This window comes from Ranitomeya variabilis, chromosome 7, assembly GCF_051348905.1.
Source record: "Ranitomeya variabilis isolate aRanVar5 chromosome 7, aRanVar5.hap1, whole genome shotgun sequence".
Lineage (NCBI taxonomy): Eukaryota > Metazoa > Chordata > Amphibia > Anura > Dendrobatidae > Ranitomeya > Ranitomeya variabilis.
The window spans coordinates 130379073-130405529 of record NC_135238.1 but is presented as its reverse complement, the minus strand read 5'-3'; the positions used below and the strand labels follow the sequence as shown (position 1 = coordinate 130405529).

General features: G+C 43.3%; 1 protein-coding gene across 3 annotated transcripts in view; it reads right to left on the bottom strand.

The window, feature by feature from the left end:
• Positions 1-7158: 7158 nt before the first annotated feature.
• The window catches only part of METTL21A (methyltransferase 21A, HSPA lysine), a 95732-nt gene continuing 76433 nt past the window's right edge, over positions 7159-26457 (bottom strand). For all 3 annotated transcript variants that reach the window (XM_077275724.1, XM_077275723.1, XM_077275725.1), the window contains exons 2-4: positions 8998-9174; positions 8691-8802; positions 7159-7580 (exon numbers count right to left, since the gene is read on the bottom strand). In XM_077275724.1, the coding sequence (XP_077131839.1) occupies positions 7192-7580; positions 8691-8802; positions 8998-9144 (648 nt within the window). In that variant the 5' untranslated portion in view covers positions 9145-9174 and the 3' untranslated portion in view covers positions 7159-7191. The remainder of the gene's footprint in view (positions 7581-8690; positions 8803-8997; positions 9175-26457) is intronic.

The window sequence follows — 26457 nt, the reverse complement described above, 5'->3', positions numbered from 1 at the left end:
GCACACGGACTGTGTAAACGGGAGCAGCCACCAGAGGAGAGCAGAGCCCTCGACCTCGGCTGCCCGGCATGGATGGGTAAAAAGTGCTCCCGATTGCTGGCCATGGCAGCACTATCCAGGACCTCTTCATTTCCCATAGGGGACAGGAAAAACACTGGTGGTTGTAGGAAGGGGAGGGGTATTTAAACTCTTTGTGTTTCCTGTCCCCCATTTGGGCGGGGAGACATCCTCCGATACTGCTGTCGTGGAAGTTGAATGGTGAAACAAAAGATACAAAACAGAAAAATAATAAATTGCACAATACTCCTTTACATTTAACATAACTAGCAATTTGCTTTTCAGAGTATTACACACCTGGCTGTTGTGAAATTGGATTTTGGGCTCCCCCGGTGGCCACTGGTGGAATTGAACTGGTGTGCATCATCCTCTCTGTTCACCTGTTTCCATCAGGATGTGGGAGTCGCTATTTAGCCTTGCTCCTCTGTCACTTCCATGCCGGTCAACATTGTAATCAGAAGCCTTTCTGTGCATGTTCCTGCTGCTAGACAACTCCCAGCTAAGTTGGACTTAGTCCTTGTTTGTTTTTGCATTTTGTTCCAGTTCACAGCTGTAGTTTCGTTTCTGTGTCTGGAAAGCTCTTGTGATCTGAAATTGCCACTCTGATGTTATGAGTTAATACTAGAGTCTTAAAGTAATTTCAGGATGGTATTTTGATAGGGTTTTCAGCTGACCATGAAAGTGCCCTTTCTGTCTTCCTGCTATCTAGTAAGCGGACCTCAATTTTGCTAAACCTATTTTCATACTACGTTTGTCATTTCATCTAAAATCACCGCCAATATTTGTGGGGGCCTCTGTCTGCCTTTCGGGGAAATTTCTCTAGAGGTGAGCCAGGACTATATTTTCCTCTGCCAGGATTAGTTAGTCCTCCGGCCGGCGCTGGGCGTCTAGGGATAAAACGCAGGCTACGCTACCCGGCTACTGTTAGTTGTGCGGCAGGTTTAGTTCATGGTCAGTTTAGTTTCCATCCTTCCAAGAGCTAGTTCGTATGTTTGCTGGGCTATGTTCTCTTGCCATTGAGAACCATAACAGTTTGACCGGCCAAAAGGGTTAAATTAATTGACAGAGAAAGGAGAGAAAAGAGAAGTCTGCTGAAGATTTTTTTTTTTTTTTTCTCAGTTCTGAGTGTGCTTGTAATTGAATCTCTTGCAAGTCTGCCTATATTGCAGCCTTTCTCTCTCTCTCTCCTTCTAATCCTGGAATGGCTCTGTGTTCACCTGTTTAAAATGGATATTCAGAGTTTAGCTGCAGGTTTGAATAATCTCACCACAAAAGTTCAAAACTTACAAGATTTTGTTGTTCATGTTCCTATATCTGAACCTAGAATTCCTTTGCCTGAATTTTTCTCGGGGAATAGATCTTGCTTTCAAAATTTCAAAAATAATTGCAAGTTGTTTTTGTCCCTGAAATCTCGCTCTGCTGGAGATCCTGCTCAGCAGGTCAGGATTGTGATTTCTTTGCTCCGGGGCGACCCTCAGGATTGGGCTTTTGCATTGGCTCCAGGGGATCCTGCGTTGCTCAATGTGGATGCGTTTTTTCTGGCCTTGGGGTTGCTTTATGAGGAACCTCAGTTAGAACTTCAGGCGGAAAAGGCCTTGATGTCCCTATCTCAGGGGCAAGACGAAGCTGAAATATACTGCCAGAAATTCCGTAAATGGGCTGTGCTTACTCAGTGGAATGAGTGCGCCCTGGCGGCGAATTTCAGAGAGGGTCTCTCTGATGCCATTAAGGATGTTATGGTGGGGTTCCCTGTGCCTGCGGGTCTGAATGAGTCCATGACAATGGCTATCCAGATCGATAGGCGTCTGCGGGAGCGCAAACCTGTGCACCATTTGGCGGTGTCTACTGAGAAGACGCCAGAGAATATGCAATGTGATAGAATTCTGTCCAGAAGTGAACGGCAGAATTTTAGACGAAAAAATGGGTTGTGCTTCTATTGCGGTGATTCAACTCATGTTATATCAGCATGCTCTAAGCGTACTAAGAAGCTTGATAAGTCTGTTTCAATTGGCACTTTACAGTCTAAGTTTATTCTATCTGTGACCCTGATTTGTTCTTTATCATCTATTACCGCGGATGCCTATGTCGACTCTGGCGCCGCTTTGAGTCTTATGGATTGGTCCTTTGCCAAACGCTGTGGGTATGATTTGGAGCCTCTTGAAACTCCTATACCCCTGAAGGGGATTGACTCCACCCCATTGGCTAGCAATAAACCACAATACTGGACACAAGTAACTATGCGGATTAATCCGGATCACCAGGAGATTATTCGCTTTCTTGTGCTGTATAACCTACATGATGTGTTGGTGCTTGGATTGCCATGGCTGCAATCTCATAACCCAGTCCTTGACTGGAAAGCTATGTCTGTGTTAAGCTGGGGATGTAAGGGGACGTACCTGTGGTTTCCATTTCATCATCTATTCCCTCTGAGATTCCTGAATTCTTGACTGAATATCGTGACGTTTTTGAAGAACCTAAGCTTGGTTCATTACCTCCGCACCGGGAGTGCGATTGTGCCATAGATTTGATTCCGGGTAGTAAATACCCTAAGGGTCGTTTATTTAATCTGTCTGTGCCTGAACATGCTGCTATGCGAGAATATATAAAGGAGTCCTTGGAAAAGGGACATATTCGTCCTTCGTCATCTCCCTTAGGAGCCGGTTTTTTCTTTGTGGCTAAGAAAGATGGCTCTTTGAGGCCGTGCATTGATTATCGGCTTTTGAATAAAATCACGGTTAAATATCAATATCCGTTGCCACTGCTGACTGATTTGTTTGCTCGCATAAAGGGGGCCAAGTGGTTCTCTAAGATAGATCTTCGTGGGGCGTATAATTTGGTGCGAATTAAGCAGGGGGATGAGTGGAAAACCGCATTTAATACGCCCGAGGGCCACTTTGAGTATTTGGTGATGCCTTTTGGTCTTTCAAATGCCCCTTCAGTCTTTCAGTCCTTTATGCATGACATTTTCCGTGATTATTTGGATAAATTTATGATTGTGTATCTGGATGATATTTTGATTTTTTCGGATGACTGGGACTCTCATGTCCAGCAGGTCAGGAGGGTTTTTCAGGTTTTGCGGTCTAATTCCTTGTGTGTGAAGGGTTCTAAGTGCGTTTTTGGGGTTCAAAAGATTTCCTTTTTGGGATATATCTTTTCCCCCTCTTCCATCGAGATGGATCCTGTCAAGGTTCAGGCTATTTGTGATTGGACGCAACCCTCTTCTCTTAAGAGTCTTCAGAAATTTTTGGGCTTTGCTAACTTTTATCGTCGATTTATTGCTGGTTTTTCTGATGTTGTTAAACCATTGACTGATTTGACTAAGAAGGGTGCTGATGTTGCTGATTGGTCCCCTGCTGCTGTGGAGGCCTTTCGGGAGCTTAAGCGCCGCTTTTCTTCCGCCCCTGTGTTGCGTCAGCCTGATGTTGCTCTTCCTTTTCAGGTTGAGGTCGACGCTTCTGAAATCGGAGCTGGGGCGGTTTTGTCGCAGAGAAGTTCCGATTGCTCCGTGATGAGACCTTGTGCTTTTTTCTCGCGTAAATTTTCGCCCGCCGAGCGGAATTATGATGTTGGGAATCGGGAGCTTTTGGCCATGAAGTGGGCTTTTGAGGAGTGGCGTCATTGGCTTGAGGGGGCTAGACATCAGGTGGTGGTATTGACTGACCACAAAAATCTAATTTATCTTGAGTCCGCCAGACGCCTGAATCCTAGACAGGCGCGCTGGTCGTTGTTTTTCTCTCGGTTTAATTTTGTGGTGTCCTACCTGCCGGGTTCTAAGAATGTTAAGGCGGATGCCCTTTCTAGGAGTTTTGAGCCTGACTCCCCTGGTAATTCTGAACCTACAGGTATCCTTAAGGATGGAGTGATATTGTCTGCCGTTTCTCCAGACCTGCGGCGGGCCTTGCAGGAGTTTCAGGCGGATAGACCTGATCGTTGCCCACCTGGTAGACTGTTCCTGATGATTGGACCAGTAAAGTCATTTCTGAGGTTCATTCTTCTGCGTTGGCAGGTCATCCTGGAATCTTTGGTACCAGGGATTTGGTGGCAAGGTCCTTCTGGTGGCCTTCCCTGTCTCGAGATGTGCGAGGCTTCGTGCAGTCTTGTGACGTTTGTGCTCGGGCCAAGCCTTGTTGTTCTCGGGCTAGTGGATTGTTGTTGCCCTTGCCTATCCCGAAGAGGCCCTGGACGCACATCTCGATGGATTTTATTTCGGATCTTCCTGTTTCTCAGAAGATGTCTGTCATCTGGGTGGTGTGTGATCGTTTCTCTAAGATGGTCCATTTGGTTCCCCTGCCTAAGTTGCCTTCTTCTTCCGAGTTGGTTCCTCTGTTTTTTCAAAATGTGGTCCGTTTGCATGGTATTCCGGAGAATATCGTTTCTGACAGAGGTACCCAATTCGTGTCTAGATTTTGGCGAGCATTCTGTGCTAGGATGGGCATAGATTTGTCTTTCTCGTCTGCTTTCCATCCTCAGACTAATGGCCAGACCGAGCGGACGAATCAGACCTTGGAGACATATTTGAGGTGTTTTGTGTCTGCAGATCAGGATGATTGGGTTGCTTTTTTGCCTTTAGCGGAGTTTGCCCTCAATAATCGGGCCAGTTCTGCCACCTTGGTGTCTCCCTTTTTCTGTAATTCGGGGTTTCATCCTCGATTTTCTTCTGGTCAGGTGGAATCTTCGGATTGTCCTGGAGTGGATGCTGTGGTGGAGAGGTTGCATCAGATTTGGGGGCAGGTAGTGGACAATTTGAAGTTGTCCCAGGAGAAGACTCAGCTTTTTGCCAACCGCCGGCGTCGGGTTGGTCCTCGGCTTTGTGTTGGGGACTTGGTGTGGTTGTCTTCTCGTTTTGTCCCTATGAGGGTTTCTTCTCCCAAGTTTAAGCCTCGGTTCATCGGCCCGTACAAGATATTGGAGATTCTTAACCCTGTGTCCTTCCATTTGGACCTCCCTGCATCTTTTTCTATTCATAATGTTTTTCATCGGTCATTATTGCGCAGGTATGAGGTACCGGTTGTGCCTTCCGTTGAGCCTCCTGCTCCGGTGTTGGTTGAGGGCGAGTTGGAGTACGTTGTGGAAAAAATCTTGGACTCCCGTGTTTCCAGACGGAAACTCCAGTATCTGGTCAAATGGAAGGGATACGGTCAGGAGGATAATTCTTGGGTGACTGCCTCTGATGTTCATGCCTCCGATTTGGTCCGTGCCTTTCATAGGGCTCATCCTGATCGCCCTGGTGGTTCTGGTGAGGGTTCGGTGCCCCCTCCTTGAGGGGGGGGTACCGTTGTGAAATTGGATTTTGGGCTCCCCCGGTGGCCACTGGTGGAATTGAACTGGTGTGCATCATCCTCTCTGTTCACCTGTTTCCATCAGGATGTGGGAGTCGCTATTTAGCCTTGCTCCTCTGTCACTTCCATGCCGGTCAACATTGTAATCAGAAGCCTTTCTGTGCATGTTCCTGCTGCTAGACAACTCTCAGCTAAGTTGGACTTAGTCCTTGTTTGTTTTTGCATTTTGTTCCAGTTCACAGCTGTAGTTTCGTTTCTGTGTCTGGAAAGCTCTTGTGATCTGAAATTGCCACTCTGATGTTATGAGTTAATACTAGAGTCTTAAAGTAATTTCAGGATGGTATTTTGATAGGGTTTTCAGCTGACCATGAAAGTGCCCTTTCTGTCTTCCTGCTATCTAGTAAGCGGACCTCAATTTTGCTAAACCTATTTTCATACTACGTTTGTCATTTCATCTAAAATCACCGCCAATATTTGTGGGGGCCTCTGTCTGCCTTTCGGGGAAATTTCTCTAGAGGTAAGCCAGGACTATATTTTCCTCTGCCAGGATTAGTTAGTCCTCCGGCCGGCGCTGGGCGTCTAGGGATAAAACGCAGGCTACGCTACCCGGCTACTGTTAGTTGTGCGGCAGGTTTAGTTCATGGTCAGTTTAGTTTCCATCCTTCCAAGAGCTAGTTCGTATGTTTGCTGGGCTATGTTCTCTTGCCATTGAGAACCATAACACCTGGCTGATATATTTTTATTGAGATGAATCCATACATGTCGTTCAAAGGAAAAACATATATAAATAAAAGGCAATTATATTAACTCTTCCAACTGTTTATTTTCTTTATTATATTTGCTATTTTTTTTTATGTCTCAGAGCATATTTTTGGATGTAATGGGAACATAAGCAATTTTTGATTACACTCATACACACGTCTCTACAGGGCAACAATTAAGTGGTCTATAATGGTATTACTAAGGAGGGTCTCTGATGCAATACCCAATGTAGTCAACTATTGCTCCCAAATATTTATATATATTTCTTAAAGGCCTTCTTTTTAATGTATATTCCGCTTTCTAGATACAGGATGTTGTTCATTCTGGACTTTGCGCTCCACCAGGGTTTGAAAAATTAATCAACTTTCAGACTTTGAAAAAAAAAGAGAAAAAAAAGAAAGAGTTCTAGAAATCGCCGGTGCCATAGTGGAATCTGAGTGCACCCCATCACCCAACATTTCAAGTATGCATATTTTGGGCTCTAATTGAATTTGTATTCCAAAAATTGTGTTTATAAGTACAGCTGCCTCTTCCCAATAGTCACCAATTCTTAAGCACTCCCATAACATGCATCAAATGAGTGTCTTTAAGTCCACATCTAGGGCTCAAGTCTTACACCCATTTTGAAAAGAACACTAAAATGTAATGAATTTTAATGTGCACATTATAACCAAAAGAGAAGAGTTCTCCAGACAGGAAAGGAGAAAATACTGTAGCTTGAATTACTTGAAGCTTATTGACCTCTCCTTGGTGCCATAAAACTTTTTTTGCCTTTCAATTCAGAGTCAAATTAAAGAGAACAGTGAATTTAATAAAATGATCACACCAGCCTCACCCATTAAATAATATGTACACATCGGAACAGAATCTATTGCTAAAGTATATCGGGGATTATTTATTTCTCAAGTGGTATATATAAATAACATCGGAGTATAAAAGATCTTGTGAGGCAGAAACAATATATATATATATATATATATATATATATATATATATATATATATATATATATATATATATATATATATAAAAAAATCAATCTTCATGAAGAAAGTAAGTATCAGATTTTTGTAAAAAATTTTTTTTTGATCTTTCAAAACTCTTCTCTTTGAGCCTTCTGAGCTTTGAAGATGTAGATGTCTACATCTTTGTCATAATGCACTTGATCAACAGTAAAATGTTCTCTCATCTTATCTAGAAAGTTGTGGTCACGCTGGTACCGGAGTCTACATGATAACAAGATCACAGTGTGCGCTGAGCTCAGGTGGATTATAGTCTTTAAAAGGTCTTGGAATGTTTCTTCAAGATACACTATATCTGCTCCCAATATCACATCAAAATGGGAAAAATGCTCCAGTCCGGTTCCCCAGGTCAGTGGTTTTACAGACACTTTGTGCTCTAGAGCTTTAGGAAGGTTATCATGGACATTTGACTTGAGAAATTCTATTGCCAAATCTCGATCCGTTAGAGTGACATCAGCACCTAGAAAAGAAAAGTATTACATGTGAAAAGCATTTGATGTTCTTTTAACTGTTGGGACTCTTCCATAATCATAATATATTTTCAAAGGCATAAGAACCTCTGGACTCATAACTAAACTGCAAATGGACAATAGACAATTAAAGACAATTTAGAGGATAAGAAAGGAGGATAAAGTGTGTGGGGTGCTGTAATCTCGTAAAAGATTAGTGATCGCATCATATCTTGTATAAACATGGAGGTAGGACATGTATTATGTAAGGTTAGCATGCTGGTTCACAACATACTGTTTATCTGAGGTAACTCACATATATATGAAACTAAATACTGATGTCTCTCCAACATCCTAAAATGAGAGGTTAAGGGACCCATCTGACCCGGACATCCTCACGATCAGCTGTTAGCTGCTAAAGCGGCCGCAGGATGTAAAAACTCTGAATGGTGCTACAAAATACAGTTCGATTAATTCTGTAGTGGCCGATCTTGGGTACTAGAGAACAGCTTCTATTCAAAAGAAAGGAGCTGTCCGTCAGCACCTGGGAGTGACCACTACACAATGAATAGATCTGTGTTTTGTCTAACAGCTCAAAACATTTAAACCAGCGGTTGTTGGACCAAATAACAGCTTATTGGTGGGAGTGTGGCGTTTTGGACCAGCACCAATTTCATACTGATGACCTATCCTATGCAGTGATCAGACAACCCCTTTATAGCTCATCTACATTGCTTTTCACTGCATTAAAAAATGTAGCAGGAAAATTTGCAGAGCGCATACACCACATGAATAGCGGATCATACGGGTGTGCACCTTATTAGAAAATATAGATCATGCTGCTGAGCAAAACCAGGATAACTAATTAAAGTAGAATGGCAGAACTGGAGATCTAGGCCACGTTTACTGATAAAGATGTCAAATTTGGTGGCTAATGAAGCAATTGCAATGCAAACACGGCAGAGGGCTGGAATGTCAGTACTGTACCTCTCCCACTGTCTGTTACCCAGTCTCAAGATGATGTCATTTTTTCTATTCATGTTATAATTATTATTTACAGAAGATTAAATTTCATTTAGTGGTATCAAATGTAGTAAACTGATTAGTGATGCAGTACTTACCCAATAATGCCGCTACAATGCCAACCAATCCAGTCCCTGCACCCAGCTCAATCACAGAACGTCCATGCAAATTAATTCCTCCAGCTTCGATGTACATACAGAGAACAACAGCCTGGAGCCATAGAGAGGAACAGGTTATTAATTTGTGCATTTTACAGTGTTCACAGGACATTCCTTGTGTAGTACCAATGAAAACATAGGAGCACCTGGCCGGCAGCTATCTACATGGGGAGCTGAAGACTGAAATAGCTGAAAAAATATACACACACACGTTTGAAAAGTACGCCGTTCATTCATTGATACTTACAGCATCCCAGACAACTGCGGCCACTCCCAGCTCTCTCCAGTCCTGCTTGATCCGTATGGTGTGGTTGGAGAAGGTGTAGGTAGAGCTGGAATTATGAAACTTCTTCAGGCCACTCAGCATATTGTCATCATAAGGTACCAAGGCCATTTTAGCACATCCACATTACATGCAAATGAACTACAATATAACACAGAATCAGTATTAATTAATGATTTTAATATTCTACAATATATAACATTTTACCTATTGATGTGGCAGACATTTCTAGCAAGCAAATTATCAAAGTTGTTTAATCCATAGGAAAGGGTCAATGATGGAAAATTCACTACATGGTCTTATACAGGCAGTTGTCATTCCACAAATCTTAGCTGGACCTAGACGCCTGTCTAACATTGTTTAGATCCCCACACACCAAGACCATAGCAACAGATCCTCTAAGTTTTGCAAGTTGTTGTGCCTACATGGATTTCATTTGCTTTGCTACTACCTCCCAGACATGTTCGATCAGAGTGAAAGTTAGTGAGTTCATAACCATACTACTTACTTGCTGCAAAATACACTGCTCAAAAAAATAAAGGAAACACTTAAACAACAGAATATAACTCCAAGTAAATCAAACTTCTGTGAAATCAAACGATCCACTTAGGAAGCAACACTGACAATCAATTTCACATGCTGTTGTGCAAATGTAATAAAGAACAAATGGAAATTATTGGCAATTATCAAGATACACTCAATAAAGGAGTGGTTCTGCAGGTGGAGACAACAGACCACATCTCAGTACCAATACTTTATGGCTGATGTTTTGGTCATTTCTGAATGTTGGTTGTGTTTTCACACTCATGGTAGCATGAGACAGACTCCACAACCCACACAAGTGGCTCAGGTAGTGCAGCTCATCCAGGATGGCACATCAATGCGAGCTGTGGCAAGGTTTGCTGTGTCTGTCAGCATAGTGTCCAGAGGCTGAAGGCGCTACCAGGAGACAGGCCAGTACACCAGGAGATGTGGAGGGGGCCGTAGAAGCGCAACAACCCAGCAGCAGGACCGCTACTTCAGCCTTTGTGCAAGGAGGAAAAGGAAGAGCACTGCCAGAGCCCTGCAAAATGACCTCCAGCAGGCTACCAATGTGCATGTGTCTGCACAAATGGTTAGACACCGACTCCATGAGGATGGTCTGAGTGCCCAACACCGTACAGGACGCTTGGCATTTGTCACAGAACACCAGGATTGGCAAATTCGCCACTGGGGCCCTGTGCTCTTCACAGATGAAAGCAGGTTCACACTGAGCACATGTGACAGACGTGACAGAGTCTGGAGACGCCGTGGAGAGCAATCTGCTACCTGCAACATCATTCAGCATGACCGGTTTGGCAGTGTGTCAGTAAGTGTGATGTGGCATTTTTTTGGAGGGCTGCACAGCCCTCCATGTGCTCGCCAGAGGTAGCCTGACTGCCATTAGGTACCGAGATGAGAGCCTCACACCCCTTTTGAGACCATATAATGGTTCGGTTGGCATTGTCCTGCATTAGGAGGAACCCAGGGCCAGACATCATGTGGCTTGAGTGTGTCAGCAGTTCCTGCAAGATGAAGGCATTGAAGCTATGGACTGGTCTGCCCATTAACCAGACATGAATCCAATTGAACACATCCGGGACATCATGTCTCGCACCATCCACAAACGTCACGTTGCACCACAGACTGTCCAGGAGTTGGCGGATGCTTTAGTCCAGGTCTGGGAGGAGATCCCTCAGGAGACCATCTGCCCCCTCATCAGGAGCATTCCCTAGCGTTGTTAGGAGGTCATGCAGGCACATGGAGGCCACACACACACCCACACTACTGAGCATCATTTCCTTGTCTAGAGGCATTTCCACTGAAGTTGGATCAGCCTGTAACTTAATTTTCCACTTTGATTTTGAGCATCTTTCCAACTCCAGACCTCCGTGGGATATTAGTTGTGATTTATGTTGATAAATTTTAGGTTTTATTGTTCGACACATTCCACTATGTAATGAAATAAAGATTTACAACTGGAATATTTCATTCAGTGATATCTAGGATGTGGGATTTTAGTGTTCCCTTTATTCTTTTGAACAGTGTATATTCATACTCCTGAAAGTGCCATTGCTAGGTATATGCACATAGTATCTTTTAGACATTGGCGCACACACCAATGTTTCCCAGGCGAAGCCACTTAAGGGAGACGATGCCCCTGCTACAACCTGTACACAATCACTGGAATAAAAATGCGCAGGGAGAGTATCAGCTGATTTTGTTCATTATAACAAAGGCAAGGGTGATTCTGCCCAAAACATTACAAAAGGGAAAGCCCTTTAAAAAGGTTACTTACTTCAACAGTTATTGTTATGGCTTCTTATAGCCTAGTCTTTCTTACACTGATGCATAGCTTACCATTTGGCAAAATGTAAGTAAAGGACGACGTTTGTGATTTCACAATCCAGAAATGTCAGTGGCTGGATGAAAGATGCAAGAGTCTGTCTGGATCCCAGAAACTCTCAGCTTTTATGCACACACACACACACACACACACACACACACACACACACACACACTGATTACAAGGTCGCAGGTTAGGATGTTACCTTTAGTAGCCATTTAAACCTATTTGTGTCAACTTCTGTGCATGTTATCAGGCCAAAATCACCAGGTTATGTAAACTTTTGAACAGGGTCATTTGGATGTTTTGGGTTGTAATTATGATTTAAAAAGAGAAAAACACAGTAGTTTGACAAAAAATGGCTTCACCCAACCACTACCCATGAGTGGAGAAAACGTTTTGGTGCCATCATTCATATTCTTTGAAAAAAGGCAAAAAAAGCAAAAATTCTGCGGGGGTATGTAAACTTTTGTGCACAAATGTAGCTCTACCTGTCACTCCCATTATTTCTTAGAGGTACTTTTGTCAATATGTATGAAGCTGCAGTGCTGTGCTAGAATGTGTAATCACCAAAAATGCACAAATCTTTTGCAACTTTTAGCTTTTCACACCAGTTTCGGCCAGTTGTAACAAAATGGGAGGCTGTACCTGTCCGACAAATTCTTCAAAAGTGGCAGAGTTTCTTATTCCAAAAATGTTACTCTAGTCATTGACTGGAGTTACATTTTTGGTGAGGCCCACGTCACTGAGAAGATGCACCAAATTCATTAAGAGGCTTGTGCCTCAATGAATATAGCACATATGCTTGCACACCAGTCAATAAAACTGGCATATGAAATACCAGTATTAATGAATCGGGGCCATTATATTCATAAGAAAACAAGGATTCAGAGCTTTGTACCAATTTAACTGAAAATGACAATCACCGCTCTGCATGTCATATTTCCCTCAGATCTGGCATGCAGAGAGTTTGTAGAACCCATTCTGTGTTACCTTCATTGGTGAAATCCTCCTGTGATCCTGTGTGCTGTGTAACTGATCTGTTGTTATCACAGCAGCAGTATTTCCCATTCCCTGTCCCAGTTTCCTTCCCATTCCCCAACCCCTATACCCCATCATTCCTCTACTCAATTACATTTTTGGTGCACTATTTTGTTGGCAACTTTCACACATCACCTGCCAACACCCCAATTGCATTCATTTAAAAAAAAAAAAAAAAGTTAGTACTGAGTAGCTTTATAGGCAGGGAGTTTGCGCATTAGAGGTACAGATGTCGCAGTGTTAGTGACATCTATTTTTCTTTTGCAGAAAAAAAAATAGTTTGCCCCAAGTAGCTTTATAGTAGGGCATTAGTGTAAAAAAACCACACAATTTTATTTTCCACCAAATTTTTTTTACTTCTACTGATTTTTCTTCTAATTGTTTCCCCTCTCTATATTTTATAGCAAATTAAATAGTAGTCTTTACACTCGCCCCACAAAATACATGTGTAATAGCATCACTTACACATCCTCGCTGTATAGAAGTATAAAATACAAGTGGCTCACTCATCAAGAAGACACTATTCACCAGAGGCATACGCTTTCCTTGCCACTGACACATTCAGGCAGTGAGGAAGATCCCACAAACCTATTTCTCCTCCTCTTCTAGTGAGGAAAGACCCCAAGCAAGATGCTCTATGATCAAGGCAATTCCTACAGCAATTAATACCTTATGGACTCCACCTCCAAATATTATCAGCCTGTTATTCCAGATTTCATTGGGAGATCAGGAATCTAATTCGACACCATCGGCCTCAATGAAATGGACTTTCAAATTCTTTTTCAGCCAGAAAATAATAAATCTTATGGTGGTCCAGACAAATGTGTATGCTAATCAAATTTTCACACAAAATCCAATCTCATCATTTGCCAGATGCACCCCTGTAAATGCAACAGATGACATTTTGGGACATCATGCGGCATATGGGCATAGGGAGAAAACAAGAGATTCGGCAATACTAGAGTTCCGATAAACTCTACAGCACACCAGTATTCCTTATAGCCATGACAAGGGCATGATTTGAAGTGATCCAAAAATATTTGCATTATAGTAATAATGCACAGTGTCTTCTAGAGTTGATCCTACCATTGATCTTTATACAATTCAGCCAGTAGTTGAACACGTTAGCAGAAAATTTGCTGAGTCTTACAACCCCCCATAGGGACATCTGTATAGATGAATCTTGGGTTAATTTAAAAGGGAGGCTAAAGTTACATCAATACCTGCCCAGTAAGAGGGACAGGTACGGAATTAAGCTGTACAAGAGTACCTCATGATAGACACAAAGTTAGGGTCTACAAAAGGAAGGACACCAAAAGTGACCACCCTGAATGCTCCCCTAAGACGGGGGTGAGTAGGGATGTTGTGTGGAAATTGTTGCAGCCACTGCTGGATAAGGGTTATCACCTCTATGTAGGTAGAGTAGGATGCTGTTGTAAAAGTCAAGACCCTCTCTGTTAGAGGTACAGTTGCATGTGGCACAGTGCGAAGAAATCAGAGAGACCACCATAAAGTCAACCTGGCAGCAGACACTCATGTTGCAACTGTTATGATTAAAATTATACCTGGGGTGAAGAAATCCGTCTTATGGTCCTTGTGTAATCAGGGTTAGAAGTTTTCAGATAATGAGATGCCCGTGGTCCCGGGCGGGACTGTAGGCAGAGTCTTATCTTCCTGTTCTAAGCCAGAGAAACCAAGGAAAGACCTGGCCACAGGCCGTCCCGATGGACAAATATGTTCCTCATCATAGAGAGACTATTTGTGCTTTGGGGCTAACATTTTCCTGGTGAGGTTCCCCAAACTGCAAGGAATGGAACAATGCAGGAAAAGGTGCAGAGTATGCTCCAAAAGGGGATTATGAAAAAAGGGACACAATTAGTCATTGTGAACCCTGGCCTTTGCATTGATTGCTTCAAAGCATACCATATGTACATAAATTGATAAAATTTGGTTTTACCATGTTAACACAACACCCTTTTATAGACTGATGTACTTCACACAACTTACACATAGCTCCATATTATCAATTCATGCACCAATAAAACCAAAGCATTATTAACAACTATAATTATGCCTCTAGATAATTCCTCGAGGGGTTTAGTTTCCAAAATGGGGTCACTTGTGCGGGGTGTGGAGACACGGGAGTCAGTGGGCACCCCGGTCCGCTAGTTGGAACAGCAAGGACCAGGGTCGTCCCGCCGATTGCCCGCTCTCCCTATAACACTACTAAGACAAGACAGGGTGAGGGTAAAACCGTGTGGCAAAGCTTTATTGAACCACAAAAAAGGCAGATAACACATAGAACAGTCCCAGGAAAATACCCCAAGATGGTGCACATTACATAGTCTCACCCTTCCACTGAATTGCCGGGATAATGGCAGCTGTTACTTCAGAACTCCCAGGGTCGGCTACCCCACCTGCGGCGCGCACCCACACAGACACACGAAGTAACGACAAGCTTAGGAAGATGACAGTCTATTGATGTACAAGGCCAGTTTGCCCAAGGGTCACAACATGGCTTCTCCGAACATCTCCACAGAGCAAACCAACTAGTGAGTCCCAATCCTGGCTTTTTCCAAACGTATCCATGGTTCAGCAATGGTCAAAGGAGCAGATCTATATTTTTCCAACCGGGGCTGAGGTCCCCTAGGTTGTTTTCTGTAGATTTATAGATCAGTGTCCCTTGTGATGGAGGCATGATGCATTGGCTGCTGTCCTGTCTCTGGTCCTTTGGATGTTTTGATGCATTGGCATTTGATGTAAAGGTAGAGGTTCAAACGAGCTCTCGGTTAACACATCCAAAACTAAATTTAAATCTCATGGAGGGACATGTGGTACATGGACAGGGTCTGAACGCTGGCAAGGAGATAAACGAGATACCCATCTATTACCTGCAACATCATGATTATAAAGGGCCCCTAGAGCTGAAATTTGAACTTTTAGGGTGTTTACAGAGAGCCCTAAATCACGTCCTTTTTGTAGGAACTCTAATATGGGATATATAGGAACTTCAGTAGCTATATCTGATGTATAAAACTGTAAAAATTTCTTCCACACTTTAGTGTAGATCTTTGTTGTGGATGGCGTCCTACTTTTTAAGAGGGCGTTAATTAACCCTTCAGAGAAACCTCTAAGTTTTAATAATTACCTCTCAAATTCCATGCCGACAGGTTCAGGCCTTTGACCTGAGGGTGGAAAAAGGGGCCTTGAGAGAGTAGATCTCTGGATTCTGGAAGAATCCAAGGGTCGGACACTGACATTGCTTTTAGCCACGAAAACCATGGCCTCGTGGGCCAAAACTGAGCTACTAAAAGTACCCTTGCCTCTTCTGCTCTTATCTTCCTGATTACTATTGGAAGATTCTACAGAAGAAAGGCATAGGCCAGATGGAATGTCCATGGTAGCTGCAGGGCATCGAATATGTCTGGATTGTCCTGCCTGTACAATGATGCAAATGTTTTAAGTTGCCGGTTTGTCTTGTTGCAAATAAGTCTATTTGAGGCACTCCCCATCTGGCAGTTATCATCCTGAAGATCCGTCTGTTGAGCACCCACTTCCCCGATGCAGGGTGTGGCGGCTGAGAAAATCTGCTTGGGTGTTGACTATGCCCCTGACATGTACTGCTGAAAGAGATAACAGATGTTTCTTGGCTAGAATCATAATATCTGCTGTAATGGCCCTGAGGGTGTTTGACTGCGTACCTCCTTGATGGTTTATGTAAGCTACTGAGGTTGTGTTGTCTGACTGTATCCTTGTATGAGAGCCTTGTAGCTGCGGAAGAAAGTTAAATACGGCATGATATATCGCCTTCAACTCCTTCACATTAGAAGAGTCATTAGCCTCTGCTCTAGACCACCGACCTTGGACTACTTCGTCCCTAAAATGTGCGCCCCAGCCAAATGGACTAGCGTCTGTGGTGACTATGTTTGAGGGAACCACCACCCAAGGAACCCTGTCTGAGATATTCTTCGGATTAAACCACCATCTAAGTGATTGGATTACATCTGATGGCAGAAATATAGAACGATCTAGTTGCCCCTGTAGTCTACTATCTTCCTGTAATATAAAATGTTGTAATTTCCTAGTATGCAGTTGAGCCCACTGCACTGCAGGGATACAAGAGGTTAATGAACCCAATAAAGACATGCCTTTTCTTAAAGACATACTACGATTACCAATCGCTTGGTTTACTTTATCAATTGTGGATTACTTTTTTGCATCAGGGAGGAGACATTTCTGATTCACCGAGTCCAGATGAAGACCTAGAAACGTCTGGCAGGTGACAGGCCGTAATCTAGATTTTTCCCAATTAATCAACCAGCAGAGCTCCTGTAAGGAAGATGCTATAACCCCCCAGTCTTTGGTCACATTGAAGGAAAGAATTGGCCACTATTAAGAGGTTATCTAAATATGGAATAATTAAGGTATCCTTAACCTGTAAATACATTACTTCCGACATTAATTTAGGAAATATGCCATAGATAAACCAAAGGGCATAGCTTTGAACTGCAGATGACGTATGTGACCTCCCATTGTGACTGCTACCCGGAGAAATTGTTGATGCAATTTACGTATAGGCAGATGATAGTATGCATCTTTAAGATCTAATACCGCCATATAACAACCGGGAAACAACATTTTTATGGCTGAAAGTACAAATTCCATCTTAAAGGTCTCAGATTTTAGGAAGGAATTTTAATTTTTTTAGATTAATTATGGTTCGAAATGACCCATCAGGTTTGGGAATTAGAAATAAGGGAGAGTAAAACCCTTTCCCTTTTTGGTCTGCCGGGACATTAACTAACACCTGTTTAGATAAAAGGGTCTTAATTTCCATCTCCAATGCCTCCTGTTGCATTTGGGATTTTAAGGAAGTCAATAGAAAGAAGTCCGGAGGTATCCAAACAAAGTCTAAAGATAGGCCTGATGTTAATGGCCCAAGAGTTGTTATTTTTCTCTATTGATGACTGAAACGAAGCAATCTACCTCCTACAGGTAAAGCAGGACTAGCGGAATCTATCCGCTGGCTTAAAGGGACGTCTGTTAAAGAGGCTTCCCTTCTGCCTGAAATCTTTATTATTCCATCGGTCCTTATAGTCCCGCCACCTGCTAAATGTCGGCTTCCTGAATGCTCTTCTGTAGGAAGGAATGAATGGATTAGGAAACCCTTTTTTCCTTTCTCCTGCTTTAGTTAGAATATCATCTAACACTTTCCAAAATACGTACTCACCCTTAAAGGGTATAGAGCAAAGTTTAGCTCTGGATTGGGCATCACCTTTCCAATTTTTTACCCATAGAGCTCTGCGAGCTGTATTAGTTAAGCTTGCCATTCTAGCCGCCAGACGAAGAGAGTCTATAGAAGCGTCAGATAAAAATGCTGCAGCACCTTTAATTGAGGAAATGGAGGAAAGTATCCTGTCTCTTGACATGCCATTTTTTATATTTTGGTCTAGCTGGTCCAGCCAAACAAGCACTGATCTTCCTGTGCAAGTGGCTGAAATTGCTGGTTTGAATGCAGCTATGCAAGTTTCCCAAGATCTTTTTAACAGTACGTCTGATTTATGATCCATCGGATCAGATAGAGATCCAGCATCCTCTAACGGCAAGGAGGATCAACGCGAGGTGGAAGCCACAGCTGCATCAACCTTGGGTACTTTAGCCCAGTAGGTTAGATCGTCATCATCAAATGGGTCTGTTTGCTCCACTCTTTTTTTTTTACCAGATCTTTAACTATTTGATTTACTGGAAAACCTCTTCCCTTCTTTTGGGAAAGACCCCCGAACATGATCTCTTGAGGAGTCTGAGGTTCTTTAGATTCAGATAGGCCCATCGGGTCTCTCACTGACTTAACCATATTGTTGATACCATCAGTAGGGAAACAAATATTCCTCGTCCTCCGAGGATATGGACCCCTGTGAATTATCCGAGTTAACTTCACCACTTTAGGAGGTTTCTGGTCTAGGAGAGGCCATTCTCCTACTGGAATTCTTCTCACCATTAATACTAGAATGTCCAAATGATTGAAGCTCTTCACGGATCATTAAACGAATATCCTCCATTTTAACCGAACCCTCTTCCTGGAGGGTAGAAGCGATACAAAATTGGCATAACCTTTTAACATAAGTATCTGGGAGTAGTTCAGAGCACAAAGCACATTGTTTGTGTTTGTTTTTCCCCCTTTTTTTTAGCCTATGAATAAAAAAAAACAAAACAAAAAAAAAACAAAAACACAAGAATAGGCGTTTGTTTAGTTCCTAGAAATCTTATTAATCACTCACCCCCCCGGTGAAAGATCATCATAAAATACCGGCTGAAGGGATGGCCGCTGGGATTGAGGTGTGGGACGGGTTGATTTTCTATCCTTCCCCGTTTTATCCGTAGAAACACTCCATTCAGAGTGTCCACTATCTCCTTTCTTGCTGCTATCACGAGTATGTGACTCTAGCCCTTCCAGTGGGCGCACAATACTGTTACTTGGGGATGACATGGTAGAGCGCCCATACTCCTTCAGCCTGTGCTTTATATAGTACAAATTACACTGGTCAACAGCATTTTTGGTGCCAAAGATATTTAATCGAATTTAGGGTATTTTTGGGGTGCTGATTCTGAATATGTCATCAGTTTTGCCAGATTGGCTCAAGTTTTTGAGATTTTTGGTATCTTATTTACAGCACTTGTTGGTAAGTGCGACGCATCATCTCATTAATTTCTTTGGATTAGTACTTGAACTGAGCAGTTCTCAATATAGTTTTGTGTTAATTAGTGTTCTAAAAGTTTGTTCATAGCTTGATTTTTGCACTAACTTTATGTTGTTGTCTGTTTTCCAGTGAAAAGCATGAACTCATCAAGAAGAAGTTGTCTTAACGATCCAGACTCATTCTGTTACATTTGTGGTGAATACACACTGCCAAAACATAGAAGAAACATAACAGACTTCGTAAAAAAAGTGTATTTTGCCTATTTTGGGGTTATGCTTGGGGACCAAGACAAGTTTTGGGCACCACACATAGTGTGCAAAGCATGTATCGAATTATTACGAAAATGGAGCAAAGGACAAAGAAAAAGCTTCAAATTTGGTGTTCCAATGGTGTGGAGAGCCAAAAAATCATCATGATGACTGTTATTTATGGTAAACACAGGTACAGGCACATCTTCACAATGAGGGACAGGCCTTCTTGCAGATTCCATGTTACTCCCATTTTCGTTTCTTATGCTTATTGAATCCTTGCACTTGCACTGCACAGAAATAACAGTCATCATGATGATTTTTTGGCTCTCTCCACACCATTGGAACACCAAATTTGAAGCTTTTTCTTTGTCCTTTGCTCCATTTTCGTAATAATTCGATACATGCTTTGCACACTATGTGTGGTGCCCAAAACTTGTCTTGGTCCCCAAGCATAACCCCAAAATAGGCAAAATACACTTTTTTTTACGAAGTCTGTTATGTTTCTTCTATGTTTTGGCAGTGTGTATTCACCACAAATGTAACAGAATGAGTCTGGATCGTTAAGACAACTTCTTCTTGATGAGTTCATGCTTTTCACTGGAAAACAGACAACAACATAAAGTTAGTGCAAAAATCAAGCTATGAACAAACTTTTAGAACACTAATTAACACAAAACTATATTGAGAACTGCTCAGTTCAAGTACTAATCCAAAGAAATTAATGAGATGATGCGTCGCATCTACCAACAAGTGCTATAAATAAGATACCAAAAATGTCAAAAACTTGAGCCAATCTGGCAAAACTGATAGCATATTCAGAATCAGCACCCCAAAAATACCCCAAATTCATTAAAATATTTTGGACACCAGAAAAAAAAAATTTTTTTGTTGACCTGTGTTATCAGAGGCAACAGCTCTCCTTCCTCCCCATTTTTTTTTTTGTAGACAGGGAGGACCACACCCTCTATAAAGTATGTGAAAACTGGAAGCTGCACTCACCAGGAGCTCCCAGCACATTAGTCTGACCTTTACTTCAGGGTAACCGAAAACTGCCGGCGCTGTTTGGGGAATCGCGGCCGCTGCAGGACGCGTCCTCCACCTCATGTGCGCGCCACACACTACTCACCGGCGGTCCCATGCCGGCTGGCAATACAGGTAGGTGTTCCGCTTTCATTAACACCGCGTTCACGTCTTCATCGGCGTGTGACAGGATGTTTCCCCAACCAGTGCCCCAACAGAGACCTTGTCGCGTAAGTGAAGGAATGACTCATCATCCTATACAGAGGAGGGGGAAGCCATATAGGAACCTTCCCCCGACCCTGTCACCCGCTCTGGAGCCCCTGCCGCTCTACCAGAAACTGCACAGGCGGCTACCAGGCAGGCATTTCTCTTCATAGATTCCAACTTCAGAGAACTCTCTCTGCAGGTCTCCCATCTAGGAACAGGAAACCAACTGAGGAGTGAGGAGGGGGCCGCCCCTTTTATCTCGCTGTAGGTTTCCTGTTCCTAGGGGCGGATCCCCTCTCTCAGTGGGTGCTGTTGTGGCGAAGAGAAAAATGTGATTTCTTATTTTCAGGGCTCAACGTTATAAAATTCTGTAAAGCACCTGGCGGTCCAAGGTGCTCACACCTCTGGAAAAATTCCTTGAGGGATGTAGTTTCAATAATTGGTTCACTTGTTATTGTCATGGGGAGACTAGGTGGGCAAGAGCTAATAACCCGGGCCCCCACAATCTCCCTCAGACTAGGGAAATCCTGACTGACCCTCTACCTAGAGTTTACACTGATGGTGTGCATGTCTAGGCCTCGACCTGTCTCCTGTTTCAACCCTAGGCTGAAACCACAGCCCACCACCCAGTGAAAAGATCATACACCAATACCCACAGTTAGAACAGACAAAGATAACGGAAAATATACACCACGCCGCAGTCACTCAGGAATACACTATAAATGCGCAGGGCAAAATAAATACAAATATAGGAAGGAGTAAATAAGACAAAGGGAAATACACCACCAGCAACGATACTCCAACTACTAGCTCACCACTCCAGACCGAGATAACAATGCACAAGACAGAAGCTATAATCGGCGACGCCCAATGTTCAGGAGAACTATTTAAAGGCAATGGGCATGGCCCAGCTTCCAATCCGAGCATCAGGTAAATTAACCCCGGACCAGCTAGATAAAATCTAGCCGACGCCAATGAGCACATAGTGGTCAAAAGTGTAATTACTGCTGTCGAACGACCTGGTCTGAACAGCGTCCGACATGACAGTTACGGGTTTCCACTGTTTAGGCACATCAGGGGCTCTGCAAATACAACATGGGTATCATTTCCAGCCAATTTTGCGCTCCAAAAGTCAAATGGTGCTCCTTCTCTTCCGTGCACTCAAACAGTAGTTTTCCATCATAAATGTGGTATTGGCGTATTCTGGAGAAACTGCACAACAAATGTAAGGAGCAATTTCACCTGTTACCCTTGTCAAAATACAAAATTTGGTGCTAAAGCAACTTTTGTGGGAAAAAGTCAAATTCTAATTTTTTACTTTCACATTGCTTTAATTTTCATGAAGCATCTGAAGGGTTACAGAGGCTGTCCACTACTTACCATGAATGACTTATCCTTGGGATAGGTCATCAATGTCTGATCTGTCGGGGTCCGACAACCCCAACGATCAGCTGTTCTAGATATCGGTGGACGGAAATGCTCAATGGCAGAGCTGCTCTGTCTTCTGATAGTGGCCGACGCCAGGTCCTGCACATCTGTCTCCTATTGATTTGAATAGGAGGCAGACATGTAGTACCAGGCTGCAGCCACTATCAGAAGATGGGGGAAGCGCCAAAATTGATCAGTTCCGACTGCCAACACTGAGAACAGCTGATTGGCGAGGGTGCCGTATCCTGACCGATCAGACATTGATGACCTATCCCAAAGATAGGTCATCCATGATAAAGAAGTAAACAACCTCAAACCTATTGAATGTGGTTTTAAGCACCATGAGGGGTACAGTTTTTGAAATGGTATCACCTTGATGCATTTTCTGTCATATAGGCCCCCAAAGTCACTTCAAAAGTGGTCCCAAAAAAAATTGTGTTTGTTTATTTAAATTTTGTTGTAGAAGTTTGAAATTTCTGATAAGATTTTAACCCTTTTAACTTCCTAACAAAAAAATGTTACAAAATTGATGCTGATGTAAAGTTGACATGTAGGAAATATTTATTAAATTATTTTGTGTGGTATACCTGGTTTAAGGGCATAACAACTGAAAGTTTGAAAATTACTAAATTTTAAAGAATTGACCAAATTTCCAATATTTTCAAAAATAAATGCAAAAAATATTGTTCTAAGTTTACCACAAACAAAGTACAATGGGTCAATTTTTTTTCTCAGAACTACCCCTTGAAGTGAAACCCGTCAGAATTTTAAAATTTGGCTTAGTCACGAAGATGATAAACAAAATAGGGGTGAAGGGGTTGGAAGGGCTGTCAGGCATCACTGAAAGACAGAGATATTACATACAGTTATACCAATGAGTGCATAAGTCATCTGTATTATTAAGTGAACACCTAAAGACCCCCACATACCTGATATAACTATCGGCCTCATGATCGTCCAACCCACAGCTGCTCCCTGACTCCCTCATACACAGGAACACTCCGTGCTTTTAATTAGCAGGGCTGCTGCAGAGTGTGTGAATCTGTTCTAGTGATGTTAAATGGGGTTGCTAAATGCTTAAAATACAGATGCATATATAAAAACAGTATTTTGATGAAAATATATTATGTATACACTGCTCAAAAAAAATAAAGGGAACACTAAAATAACACATCCTAGATATCACTGAATGAAATATTTCAGTTGCAAATTTTTTATTCATTACGTAGTGGAATGTGTTGAGAACAATAAAACATAAAAATGATCGATGTAAATCAAAATTAATATCCCATGGAATTCTGGATTTTGAATGATACTCAAAATAAAAGTGGAAAATCAAATTACAGGCCGATTCAACTTCAGTGGAAATGCCTCAAGACAAGGAAATTATGTTCTGTTGTGTATGTGTGGCCTCCACGTGCCTGTATGACCTCCCTACAAGGTCTGGGCATGCTCCTGATGAGGTGGCGGATGGACTCCTGAGGGATCTCCTCCCAGACCTGGACTAAAGCATCCGCCAACTCCTGGACAGTCTGTGGTGCAACGTGACTTTGGTGGATGGTGCGAGACATGATGTCCCAGATGTGTTCAATTGGATTCAAGTCTGGGGAACAGGCGGGCCAGTTCATAGCTTCAATGACTTCATCTTGCAGGAACTGCTGACACACTTCAGCCACATGAGGTCTGGCATTGTCTTGCATTAGGAGGAACCCAGGGCCAACCGCACCAGCATATGGTCTCACAATGGGTCTGAGATCTCATCTTGGTACCTAATGGCAGTCAGGCTACCTCTGGCGAGCATATGGAGGGCTGTGCGGCCCTCCAAAGAAATGCCACCCCACACCATTACTGACCCACTGCCAAACTGGTCATGCTGAAGGATGTTGCAGGCAGCAGATCACTCTCCAGACTATGTCACATGTGCGCAGTGTGAACCTGCTTTCATCTGTGAAGAGCACAGGGCGCCAGTGGCAAATTTGCCAATCCTGGTGTTATGTGACAAATGCCAAGCGTCTTGCACGGTGTTGGGCTGTGAGCACAACCCTCATCTGTGAACGTCGGGCACTCAGACCATCCTCATGGAGACGGTTGCTAACCGTTTGTGTAGACACATGCACATTTGTGGCCTGCTGGAGATCATTTTGCAGGGCTCTGGCAGTGCTCCTCCTGTTCCTCCTTGCACAAAGGCTGAGGTAGCGGTCCTGCTGCTGGGTTGTTGCCCTCCTACGGCCCCCTCCATGTCTTCTTCTGGTAGTGCCTTCAGCCTCTGGACACTACGCTGACAGACACAGCAAACCTTCTTACCACAGCTTGCAATGATGTACCATCCTGGATGAGCTGCACTACCTGAGCCACTTGTGTGGGTTGTAGAGTCCATCTCATGCTACCACAAGTGTGAAAGCACAACCAACATTCAAAAGTGACCAAAAAAAATAAAATAATCAGCCAGAAAGCATTGGTACTGAGATGTGGTCTGTGGTCCCCACCTGCAGAACCACTCCTTTTTTGAGTGTCTTGATAATTGCCAATAATTTCCATCTGTAGTCTATTCCATTTGCACAACAGCATGTGAAATTGATTGTTAAACAGTGTTGCTTCCTAAGTGGACAGTTTGAGTTCACAGATGTTTGATTTACTTGGAGTTATATTCTGTTTAAGTGTTCCCTTTATTTTATTTTTTTTGAGAATATATATATATATATATATATACCGTATTTTCCGCTTTGTGAGACGCACTTTTATTTCCCCCAAATTGGGGGGGAAATGGGGGTGCGTCTTACAATCGGGATAGTGAATAAAATAGGGGAAAAGTCGAAAATATTTCTTACTGAGAGGCTGGCGGTGGCTGCGGAGCGGCTGGCGGTGGCTGTGGAGCGGGCTGGTAGTAAGCAGGGTCACCGGTGGGGCAATGGAGCAGGCCTGGAGCTGGGGGTGGCGGCGCTGTCATCTCCGGTGTGCGGTGGTGCGCGGGCGGCATAATGCTGGCCGGCGCCATTGCACTTCCGGAATTCTGAATCCGGAGTTTCCGGTTTCTAGATTGCGGGCCATTGCCTGTGTCTACCACACAGGACTTCAAGAAAATGGCCACCGAACCAGCGCATGCGCAGATAAAGCTCGCTGTTACTGAGCTCTTGATCTGCGCATGCGCTGCAGTAGACAGGAAAATACCGGTAGCTGGCAGCAGGGAAAGTTCTGGGCTCCGCTGCACACGGAGCCCTAAAGCAGAGGAGGGAGAGAAGCATGATTCTCCTCCTCCTTTGCAGGGAGAGATATTGATTGGTGGAGGGAACTGTTGCTGAGCTGTCTCCACCAATCAGATATCTTATCCCTGCAATGTATAGTGTAACACTTGTTATTTACACAAGTCCGAGATCCGTGGGAGAGGTGAGCACACATTAAAGTTTATAAAGCACAACCCCCATCATCCTTCAGAATATACTGTACCAATGGGTGTATTTTGATGGATGATGGGGGTTGCAGCCATATGTAGTGTAACAGATCCCCCATAACTGCATCATCAGCAGATTCCCATAACAGTGCGTCACCACAGATCCCCCATAAGGTGTGTCATCCGCAGATCCCCATAATAGTGCGTCACCACAGATCCCCATAAGTGTCATCCGCAGATCCCCATAACAGTGTGTCACCACAGATCCCCCATAATAGTGTGTCATCTGCAGATCCCCCATAAGTGTGTCATCCGCAGATCCCCATAACAGTGCGTCATCCACAGATCCCCATAACAATGCGTCATCCACAGATCCCCATAAGTGTCATCCGCAGATCCCCCATAACAGTGTGTCATCTGCAGATCCCCATAAGTGTGTCACCACAGATCCCCCATAACAGTGTGTCATCCGCAGATCCCCATAACAGTGTGTCACCACAGATCCCCATAACAGTATCATCCGCTGATTCCCATAAGTGTGTCACCACAGATCCCCATAACAGTGAGTCATCCGCAGATCTCTCAATAAGTGTGTACCCTGCGGATTCCCCATACCAGTGCGTCACCACAGATCCCCCATAATAGTGTCATCCGCAGATCCCCCATAACAGTGCATCACCACAGATCCCCCATAACAATGTTTTTCATTCATCATAGGTGTAGAAAAAGACATGGGCTACACATCTAAAATCATAAGTTGATCTAGGCAAAATGAAACTGAACATGAGGTTCTTAGTTTAACAATCTGATTAGACTATATGAAGCCGCTAGCACATGACGGCAAACCTTAGTGAGCAAAAATATGCGGAACCCCTCTTACAGCCTCTAGCCTTGCAGCATGGGTGCGGTGGGGCACCAGGTACCCACCCTGCTGGTTCATTGTCGCTGTGGTTGGCACATTACTCCACACATTTAAGGCTACGGTATGGTATTTAACGTTATTGGCACACTGAGATTTGCCGTGAC